Consider the following 12203-nt stretch of genomic DNA (forward strand, 5'->3'; position numbering starts at 1 on the left):
CCGAAAGTAAACAAAGCCTATTATGTGATCAACACATCTTTTAAAAAATTTCTCTATTACGTAACATGCACCTGCGTTTTGCCCCGAGGGATTCGCCGTTAAGCTTCATTGCCATCCATTAAGGAAGAAAAGAGAAGTAGCTATGTGCGTAGTAAAAAGCAGTGAGGGGATATTGCTGTTTCTTTTTCGAGCTACATTTCCCGGGAAGTTTCCCCCTTGGTTCTGGGAGTAGCTTGTACGTCTATTTTTCTCTGGAATCCAAGCGAAAGTATCAGTAAAATTCCAAGGCCAAAAAGAAAAGTGGCAATACATCCTAGAAGTCGAACACAGAATTTCAAAAATGAGCAGAAATTCCACTTTAATTCCTTTCTTGGTTATAATATTAGCCATAAAAATATCCCGTCTCTGCATAGGCTGTCAACATACTTCTGCAACTCGGGAGATGTGCTCCATGTGACCTCAACAACGCACAATAGCCTACAAGAAAAACTAAATGTGATCTCTAATCTACCTCATTTAAAGAGAGCATAAGATACTAGCCAAAGAGTTTTATGAGGACAAGAGAAAAAAATACAGTTTGCCTCCTCCCTCAAAACACATAAATATGAGCTCATTTTTATTAAAATTTAATTCGATCCCAGCCATGAAAAAGGGATGTGCATAAACTATGTTTAAATTCCTCATCTTCTTATGAAAACCATTGTCTGAATACGATCTACATAATAAGAAAGAAGCACCTGCCTTCAGACTTCCTGCATTGAAACTAATTGAAACTAATTTTAAAATTTATCCCAAACAAATGATCGTTTCAGTTACCTGTTGTATGATATCACCCCATGTTTTCAGATTAACGATTAGCTGGGGTTCTAGACATTTACTTCTTGTATAGAATAAAATATGAAAGGCTAAACAGCAGTTATAGTTAATCAGACTTCCGTGCGCAAATGGTACAGAAGCTAAGCGTATTGCAAATGTACTGTTTTATTACTGGGGAAGGAAATATATCGCAATCTTACCAAGTATAGCACATAATATACCAAATCCAGGAGGGGCAACACAGGCGTGTCTAGGTTTTTGGAGTACAGGGCAAAGTCAATTTTGGGCTAAATTTGGGCTCCATGATTTGGCAAGACAATCGTAAAAATGATTAAATTCACCTAAATAATGTGATAGTATCAAAGCAGCCAATTGCGCCTGACATCAAACTATAAACAATTTTAAGTGGTAGGATTTATTAACAGTACTCAATAGCCAAACTTGAACATTTATAAGTCCTGAATATAACTATACATCCTAAAATTCCCCCAGTAAGTCCAGTGCACGCAAAATCGTGGATGTAACACATAATACAAAATACCCTTTCACATAGTAGAGATTCTAACGGCACCACAAATAGCAGGAATTATGTACACTCGTGTATGCGCAAGCCTAAGGGCCATCATTGACAAGAGATGACGAAAGTAAAACAGTTCAAAATAGGGATGAAACCTTTTAATTGACAGTGAACAGATATAAAATTATTTAACTGGATATTTCGAACACATATACAGCGTTCATCATCAGTAGTAAAACTGCTGATGTTTACTGCTAATGATGAACACTATACGTGTTCGAAATATCCAGTTAAATAATTTTATATCTGTTCACTGTCAATTAAAAGGTTTCATCCCTATTTTGAACTGTTTTACTTTCGTCATGAAAAGGCAGTGTGGTCTTCGAAGTTATCTATGACAAGAGATGAAGCCATGTTCTGCCATCAGTAGAGGGAGAGCGGGCAAAGTGGGGCCAAATCGTATTTACAAGAGGTAAAGGCGCAATCTCGTAATTGGTAAGATCCGAATACTAGACGAGGGAGACAAAGTACAACTAGTAGGTCTTTAATGTCACCTTTTAAAAACGATGTACATTTCAAAGGTTCTTTCGTTGAAAAAATTAAATGGCTCCATAAAAGAGTTATTTTGGTATTTTCGGCAACTTAAATATATCTAAGTTCTGAACATAATTATACATCCTATATATTCACCCAAGTAAGTCCATTGCACAGGAATCGACAATAAGAAGTCAACATTATGCATGAAAGAAAACAAAGCTGAACTGATATGCTACCCCAACCAATTCCAAGAGCTGAAACGTTAGGTCATAAGAGTTAAAATATATTTTTATCCAAAAACATATATGTCACTTTTATCTTACACAAGCATAAATAGTCTCCCCCAGCTATTTGATTTATTGGCCTTTCATCTATTTCATTCCTTGGTGTCCCTGGTTTTTTAGTTTAGAATGGGGGTATGTGGCTTGACTCTGTAAGCTCAGCCAGAGTCGACCCAGCTCTATATGGCCGACTTCATACATGGAGAAATCTGGTGAAGGTAAACAGGAAGGGTGTATAAAAGTACAGGATGGTTAGCTTCCAGCTCCCCATTGCACTTCCTGGATGAAGGGTCATGAAAAAGAGATCAACACTGCCAGTAGGGACTGTTAGTCCCTACTGTACCAGTGTACCTACTGTTAGTACCTACTAGTACCAGTAGGGTACAATTTATATAGAAAAATTGAAACATATAGAAACAAAAGATATATAGATATACAGAAACAAAAGATAAAGATAAAACTGCCAATATATATATATAGATAAATTGAAATATATGGAAACAAAAGATATATATATATATATATATATATATATATATATATATATATATATATATATATATATATATATATATATATATATATAGATATATATGAGCTTATTCTTGAGCCTAGTCATGGCGCTGGTCATGAAGATCATTTCTTAGATTTAAATATTAATATTTGTGATAATAATAAATTAAGTTTTAAAATGTATAATAAAACGGATGATTTTGATTTTGAAGTGATTAGTTTCCCATTCCCTGAAAGTAATATACACTCAAATATCACATATTCAGCGTTTTTCTCACAGTTACTTCGTTATGCAAGGATTTGTAGTAATTATATTGATTTTAAAAATAGATGTAAAATCTTAAGCCAAAAATTGATATCAAGAGGTTTTTCTGCAAATAAATTAACTTGGCAATTTAAAAAATTTAGTTTTCATTATAACGAACTTTTAAATAAATATCAAAAGAATTATCTAGAAATACTTAAAGAAATTTTTAACTAATTTCGGAGGTTCGAGAAATGTTGTCACAGCGCCATTTATTTTGAATTGTGTTTCTAATTAAGCGGATTTTCTAAAAAATTAGCCACATGGTAAAGATGAATTACATAATTGTTTAGTTCATTCAGGTTTTTTGCAATGTGTTAATATTTGTGATTTGGTAGAATTTATAATATTTAGTTTACCTATTGTTGCTAAAAGGAGGGATATATTAACAGGATAAGCTTGTTTTTGGTTTTACTTGGTTGTTTTACATTTGCTGTTTTTTTTTTTCATAGGCATGTATTTTGGGGGTGATACCTGACGCGGGGATACCATGGATATTCTGTGGTAGCCATAACACTGTGCTGGGTAGAGAATTTAGAGTGGCGAAACCCTATATAGGCCAGTGTATTCTCCTGATGAGCCCTTATGTTGGGTGTTGCCTCTGAATTATTTGTCTATATTATTTTTTCTATTGTTTGGTAAATGACGACTTATACTTATTGACGACATGACTGCCTGTCCATGGATTATTCTTTATGGTTGATTGTGTGTGGCTATGCTGTTTGACCTATGTGATTGTATGGATGAGTAGGGTTAAGGCCTCATTCAAGTGCTGGTCTATATTAATCACTAATTTAGAAAAACAGTCTTCCTTTTCTCCTTCTGTCTCCTTTTTTTTTTTTTTTTTTTTTTTTTTTTTTTTTTTTGTGCTGTAGTATTGGTGATTTCTCTTTTCATATATATATATATATATATATATATATATATATATATATATATATATATATATATATATATATATATATATATATATATATATATATATGAGCCGATTGTATTGTATATATTCATGTTGAATAGTGCTCCGATGTTTACCCTTTTCTAATTTTTTCATGTCATTGCCGTCTGTCGTTATTTACAGTGTTGACAATTAATCAATGTCCATTAATCAATGACAATTAATTAATTAGTCCAGTCCCGTATTTTTCTACTTTTTTTACCTTTTCTCAAGGTGGCGAAATCAGCAAGTTACTATTCTGATTTTAGATACCAAGTGTTTTCTATTTCTAAAATAAGAAAGCTGCTATGAGGAATTAAGGTCACTAGGAGCATCTGTTAGGGCACCAGGAGCTCCATTCAGTAATAAATTCTTTATGTATATTCGAATCAAAAGCAGCAATAAATATCTCCCCCTGAATAGCCTCCTTCGCGATCGGTGGAATATTTTATTACAGAAAATAACATTATTGTTTGGAATACGGTTCGTGATGATGTAGCTAATGCTAAAAGTTTATTTCAAGAAATATGTGCCAATGGTTTAAGCACGGTTTCCTGAATTTAGAATTGTTGCGAATAAAACAGAGGCAAAGTTTTCAAAGTAAATATTAAATCACGCGAGGCGAAGATAATGATGTTATGAAAGGGGGAAAAAAACTTTGAGAATAAGACTTTCGGCTCAAATGGAGGAATGAAAAATGTTTACGTCAGCGAGGATGCTCCATTGTCTGTTCGTGAAGCTCGGAAGAGACATTGCGAAATTAAATCTAAATCGAGTAGTAAGGATATTCCAGCCTGGATGTCTACTACTGGTCTTCCATTCATTCAGCTTGAGAAAGAAGGTGTTGGAAAAGTGAAGTACAATAATCCAATACCACAGCTGGTTGATTGTCGATTCTTGCATTTCACTAGTTTGTTTTGAAATGAAGTGACGTTTATTGCTTTTTTTCAATGAATTTTGTTATTGAGGTTGGCGGTTCTAGTATAAGTATGTACCTAATGGTGAAGACTAATTATATTTTTCTTTGATTGTATTATCCTGTCTTTTTTGTTTTGAATGAGGTTTTCCCCTTTTCATGTTCTATGAGTTTGTTTTTGTTATGCTACATTTTTTTTCTCGTCTATGATGAATTTTAAGGTGATTTAAAATTATTTCCTTTTTTTTATAAAATGGTATACAATATCAGAATTTCAAATGTTTTATTGTTACTGTATTTAGACTCCCATCGTGTAATATCGATGAGTTTGGCCTGCTCTTAGATGAGTAGCTGGATAAGTTACCAATTTCTGCTGAACCTTGTCTTATTTGTGGTTATTTTAATTTAGATTTGAGAACAATAAATAGTAACCACAAAGTCAGTGAGTATCTAAACACTAGGTTATGGTATCTAAGTTATTGCTATCTAAACGGTAGGTTATGGCCTCAAGCCGACTATTGATATATGCACTAGGGTGACAAATGACTCAGCAACCTTGACTGATAATATTTTTTTTTAACCTCGATACAGTGCTGCTAATGTTACTGTGAATGACACTTGAGACTATTTTGGTATAATGGTCAGTAAGATATATCAGTATCTTTTGTATAACCGGCATTAGAGCGTAATGAAGCTATTTGAAAAGGGTCTGAAGCATATTAATGTATTCAAGTTAAATAATAGGCTAGGAGACACAAATTTTGATTTTATAAATCATAATGATAAGAATATAAATGAGAAGTTTACAAGTTGGTATTCAATGGTTAAAAATACGAGAGTCGAATGCAGTCAAACTAAGAAGAGAAAGAATTATTAACGATAATCATAATCACTATATGCTTATAAAGCATATATTGAGAAGTTGAACAGCCTGCTCCGTAGAGCTAAGGTAGATTTTCTGGGCGATGGTTATATAAAAGCAGAAGGTAACCCTGGCAAGACTTGGAAAGTTATAAAATCTGTGATTAATCCGGTTGATCACGATGATATTTTTATTGTCGATGATGATCAGAATATTAATCAATCAGCTGAACAAATATGTGATCATTTTTCTAGCATAGGAGGAAGATCAGCATCGTCAGTTGCGCAATATCCGAGCGATGGCTCTTCACACTGAAGAGCCATCTTAAGTGAAAATAATGATGTATCAATGTATCTACGACCGGTTACCATCAGTATTAGAGTGTTTGAGTTTTTGGAGAATAGATCGTTATTTCATCATAATCAATTTGGTTTTCGTAAAGGGATGTCTGCAGAACATGAAGTTTTAATGTTGACTACTTTTGTAAATTATGCTCTAGGCCAGGGTTTTAAAGTGGCGTCTATTTTCTTAGATATTGTAAAAGCGTTTGACACTGTTGATCATTTAATTATATTTGGGAAGCTAAAAAATTATGGTATAGGAGGAAAGGCATTGAAACTACTTGAATCCTTTTCGAGTGGTAGGACACAGTATGCAGAAATCTCTGGAGCTAAGTCGACTGAAAGAGTAGTTGAATTTGGTGTGCCTCAGGGTCTTGTCTTAGACCCCTTTTATTCCTAGTATATATTAATGACTTGAGCTTTTCTGTAATGAGTTTAATTAATAATTCCCAAAGTTTATATACCAACTCTAAGATTATCCTTCCCAGTTTTGCTGATGACACCCGTTTTACTGTGGCAGCACTCATTTAATACAAATAACGAAAATGGACCTGTTATGCATAGACAAGTGGATGAGAATAAATTAACTTTTGTTAAATTATAATAAATCAGGGTTTCTTATATATGGTAGGTCTTCTAATTATTACCCCTGGATCACTGATATACAAAAAGATAATTTGGTGTCAAGCGCACCAACAAAATTGTTTTAAAATGCCTTAGTTTAAAAAAAAAACATATATTTTATTAGTAGTAAAATTGCAAGAAATGTTGGAATGAGGAAAAAGTCAAAGAATATATTCCCAAATTATGTGGTGAGATTAATTTATTTTCTTTAGTCCCCCCGCATTTGGTTTATTTTGTGAGTATACGTTTTTAGTCTCGTACGTGCGTTTTTAGTCTAGTACGTTTAGTACGTTTTTAGTACGTACGTTTTTAGGTCTAGTACGTTTTTAGTCTACTTGAAGCTTCAACGTGTGACGCAGAACATGCACTCTGAGTGATGAACAGAAATAGTAAATAAACATCAATTACATCTCTATATTTACAGTTAAATATTATCCCCCTGTCAGGTCGAGGAAAATTTTATTATGTATTATTCACGTATAAGTATTATACCAAATCTGTTCTTCAGTTTTTCCTAACTTTATTTACTTCTGGTGATGACATACACAATTATCCTACACGATATGCAAATAAAGTGAGGAAACCTCAAGTCGTGAAAATTAGATCTATATTTTCAATACGTCATATTGGGCCAAATGTTTGGAATAGTTTGCCTGAATTTTTGAAAAGTTGGCAAATATGTGTGATTTCCGTAGAGATCTTAAAACTGTCTCCAGTTGTAAGATTTTCGAAGAGAAGTTAAAATGAATTTCTTTCGCTCTCAATTCTACCCCCCCCCCCCAAAAAAAAGAAAAAAATATAGGAAATAAATTGTCGAATTTTTGTTGGATGGACACAGGGTTTGTGTTGTTGTTTGGAAAGGTTTTTGCGACCAGAAGTAGGGCAAATGCAGATTTGTAAATATTTTTATTTTCTTTTTCCTTTCTTTTTCTTTCTTCTTATTTTTTTTTTGTACTCCAAACAAGCGAAAGCTTACGAGGGTTAATTGTTTTGCAGTATTGACTGTTTTTAGTGTTTTCCTTATTTATTTTGTTGTGTATTTTCTTGAATTAACTCCGTTATTAAATCAAATCAAATCAAAATATCTTTGACTTTTGGTCAAGTTAGACTCTAAGTGATTAGCATTTAAGCACCTGTATGAATGTAAAATAAACTATTGAAGTACTAAAGGTAGAAGAAAAGGCTGATAGAAAAAGTTAACAATAGGAGAAAAAAATCTAGTCTGAATAAGCCTGTGTAATTCTATAGCATTAACGGTAGAAGAAACACCTCGATCAAAAATGGTTCTTAGAAGAACAAAAATAATTTCAGTCTGAATATGTGTGTGTAGTTTTTTATATTAAAGACGAAAAAAAAGTTCTTAAAAGGGTAAAGAATATTTCAGTGTAAATAAGTTTGTGTAATTCTGTAGCACTAAGACAGAAGAAAAATGATTGATAGAAACAATGTAATATGAACCGTACCATAAAAAAAAATGACGACTTATAGGGAAAGAACAAGGTCTTGGAGAGACTGGACCCCAGGATGGAAACGGCCTTGGGCATATGATACATTTTTGGAGGGAAAGGAGGCAGTTAATTCCTTTTGGCATGCTAATTTCTTCTACTAAAATATGTCAAAAGTTTCGTATGTGGAACACAGTTTTGGAATCACAACACGTCAACATCACAGTCGGGAATGATATTTTTATCATATTTTATCAAAAAAAGGAGACACAATAGAAAAAAGTAGGTTTCTAATTAAGTTTCAACTCCATCAAGATGAACTAAATATCACAGACACTTTTTATTACTCTATATTTAACTTTTCTCATTCTTATTTAGGCACCTGACTACGAATCCGACCAAGATACACTTGGCGTAGTTCCAGAAAGTCAAAAAATCGACTACAGGCCTCCTTCTTGCTGGGAGACTCCCAAGACAAAACGAGATTCTTATACTAAACATAGTGCAAACACAACAAACTCTACAACCAATCTTGAAACATCTAGTTGCAAGAAAACATTTTCGTCCTGGAAGACATCGTTCTCAGAAGAAGAGGATTTGAAAATCAATAATGGCTCTTTACAAGGAATGAAAAACAAGAAACTACTGACGAAAATTTTCCAAGGTTCGAACGCTATTGAAAGGAAACGAACAATAATTGACTTGTCTATGGAAGAGTGATTATAGTTGCGATTTTTTTGTCTGAACTTGAAAAAGTTGTATTTCTATTTCTAAGAACGGAACACGAGACATTAACAACCATACATTTATAAAAAACTTATGCAATGCTTTAATGAGACTACCAAACTCATCGATAAGCTGAGCCTCGTAGTAATTAGACATAAATTTGGAATGTAAACTCGAAGTATCAATTTCACTTACAAAAGTTATAAAAACAAGCTTGATTGGTATTAAATCCACTACGACATTGAAATAAAACCTGATTGTTTGAATCCGTTAAATGAAAACTCCGATAACCGTATTTATCTTGAAAAAAAATAGGAACAACGAAGAGTTAAATTTTTATTGAGAATAGTCTACAAATACAGTTATGCAGAGTCTGTGAGTGGCGAGCACCAAATTAAAAAAAAAGGAACATGGGTGAAAATTCAACAAGAATGAGCTAAACACATAGCTCATACAGCTACATATAGCTAAAACCGTATATATCTTGAAAAAAGATCAGAAAAACCAAGAGTTTAATTTTTAATGCGAAAAGTCTCCAAATACAGTTATACTGAGCCTGTGAGTAGCGGGCGCCAAATTAAAAAAAAGGAACATGGGTGAAAATTCAACAAGAATGAGCTAAACACATAGCTCATACAGCTACATATAGCTAAAACCGTATATATCTTGAAAAAAGATCAGAAAAACCAAGAGTTTAATTTTTAATGCGAAAAGTCTCCAAATACAGTTATACTGAGCCTGTGAGTAGCGGGCGCCAAATTAAAAAAAAGGAACATGGGTGAAAATTCAACAAGAATGAGCTAAACACATAGCTCATACAGCTACATATAGCTAAAACCGTATATATCTTGAAAAAAGATCAGAAAAACCAAGAGTTTAATTTTTAATGCGAAAAGTCTCCAAATACAGTTATACTGAGCCTGTGAGTAGCGGGCGCCAAATTAAAAAAAAGGAACATGGGTGAAAATTCAACAAGAATGAGCTAAACACATAGCTCATACAGCTACATATAGCTAAAACCGTATATATCTTGAAAAAAGATCAGAAAAACCAAGAGTTTAATTTTTAATGCGAAAAGTCTCCAAATACAGTTATACTGAGCCTGTGAGTAGCGGGCGCCAAATTAAAAAAAAGGAACATGAGTGAAAAATCAACAAGAATGGGCTAAAAATATATTGCACTCACAGCTTAAGGTACAGTTTTGCTTGGAAATTGTAGTTATCTATGGGAATCAACAGATGGCAAATGTCTGAAATTTCACAGATGAAAAGCATTGTCAAATTTAACCAATTAGTTTTGCTTCTTTATTCTCGAAAATAAATGTGACAACACTGACATAAATGTTACGTACCTAAGAAGTCCATAATTTTGAAATAAGCAAAAGAAAAATTTAAAAAAGCGTGGTTTTCAGATTTGAGAAAACCTAGCGTAGGTTTGAGGGCAAAAATTATTTGACTTTGAGGTTTTTGATGTTTAAAATCAAATGACAATAATACTCATATTTGTTGATGTATAGAAAAGTGAATGTACAAAAAATAAGCAAAAACCTCAGGCAAATAACTCAAATCAAAGAATTTCGACTTTAAATCGTCAAATATCGTTAAACAAAAGTTTTTTCCTAAGAATTCCAATAGGATACAGTAAAAGAACATCTTTTGAGTCGCAGTTTGAAACTGCAAGTATTCTGTCTATCGTGTTTTCCATATTTATTTGAAGAATTCCTAAAGTTAAAAATGTTGGAAGGTTAAAATGGATTAGAAAACATAGATGCCAAAAAAGATATGGATATTTAAAGACATCATTTAGATTAAGTTTTGTGTTTATTCTGTAAAAGGTAAGAAAAAATTCAAAATAACAAAACTTACTATTAGGCACTGAAATGGACATACATGTTTTTTTCACAAATATATTGTGTTTTGTAGTTAAGTTTGATTGCCGCATCTCCTGTTTGGCGGTACTTCCATTATATTATTCGCATTCGCTAAGTATCAGCTAAGGATCGGCAAACTTTAAAATATAAGAATTCTATATATTAGATTTCTCATATATATTTAGATATTTTTAATATTCAAAGTAAGTTCGAGTAGATTGGAAAATACTTGAGCAAAAATCTATACTTCATGTGTCGCCCTTCGGTTTATTCTGAAAGTAAAACAAATTTTGAAAACAATATAGTTTACATGTCGTATATTATCAGCTGAAAGTGAATGTGCAATTTTTTTTTTACATAGACTTGTATAGTGTTTATATTGTGTTTTATTGTGGTATCATCTATTTGGTGGTGCTTTCTTTATATGATTCCTATGGAATGCTAATGGTCAATAAAGTACTATTTAAAGACTAAGATAAATTTAATAGTTAGTTTGGTTTTAGCTAGAGCTGGACAAATTTAATTTTTTTCAGCGTTTTATATCTCTTCCCTGTATTTATAAAGTTAGGTCTGTCTATGTGTATGGGATTCAAGCAAAACTAACGGGTCGATTTTCGGAACATGTATCCTACCAAACAAAGTCAAGAACACGGACATTACTTTTTCTTTTTTTACCGCTAAAAATCAAAACAAATTATGTAAAATGACGCTATACTAGGCCGAGGACATGAACTAGGCCGATTGACATGAATATTTTAAGGGTATGCTCCTAGGGTCATAGTGATTTCAAATCTTATATATAGAGATGGGGTAGTGGATTGGATACGGTGGGAGGAAGCTCAGCAGGAGTGGTTTCAAGTTTCCTAGATGTGTAATTATTTAAAGACATTAACAGTTACGGCTAAACGGGAGATGAATAACTATTTTGATAAAATTGTGAATCAATCCTATTATTAAAAATCTCCCTCATCATTTCACTGAAATTTCATATTAAAAATGACTTCATTCAGAGTCTTCATTCAGAGTTCATGTTGTGAGGACCTTTTTTGGATATAACCTATTACTAAAGGATTATAGTCTCTACCTGACCTAAAGCTAATATTTAATTCAGTGACCAAGGGATTATAATTTGAATAAGCGGATTATTTTTCTTCTTGAATGAAGAAAGTAAGTAAGTTTAAAAAGTAAGTAAGTAAGTAAGTAAGTTTTGAGTGTAAGTTTCAATGCTACTCCTTCCTTTCATTTGAAAAAACGTTTTCATGTTTATTTTTCATTGTTTTCTTATAGTAGTTTTCTATTTCCTATAGTTATATGCTAGAAAATCCTGCGCCCTTTTCATTGAATTTTTCTTCCCCCATGACAGATTCCTCCAAGGAAAGATCCTCCAACAGAGCCCCCTCCCCTCAGCCCCACCCCCAAACAAAATAAAATCCCCCTGAAAATGTCTGTACACTTCCCAATAACCATTACTATATGTAAACACTGTTAAAAGTTTGTAACTTGCAGCCCTCCCC

At 32.8% G+C, this 12203-nt stretch overlaps 1 protein-coding gene across 1 annotated transcript in view; it reads right to left on the reverse strand.

Moving 5' to 3' along the window:
- Positions 1-361: 361 nt before the first annotated feature.
- LOC136041458 (programmed cell death protein 2-like) overlaps positions 362-12203 on the reverse strand; it is a 113396-nt gene continuing 101554 nt past the window's right edge. Inside the window, exon 5 of the mRNA XM_065726144.1 lies at positions 362-477. Within this exon, the coding sequence (XP_065582216.1) occupies positions 375-477 (103 nt within the window). The 3' untranslated portion in view covers positions 362-374. The remainder of the gene's footprint in view (positions 478-12203) is intronic.

Source organism: Artemia franciscana, unplaced genomic scaffold, assembly GCF_032884065.1.
Source record: "Artemia franciscana unplaced genomic scaffold, ASM3288406v1 PGA_scaffold_23, whole genome shotgun sequence".
Taxonomy (NCBI): Eukaryota; Metazoa; Arthropoda; class Branchiopoda; order Anostraca; family Artemiidae; genus Artemia; species Artemia franciscana.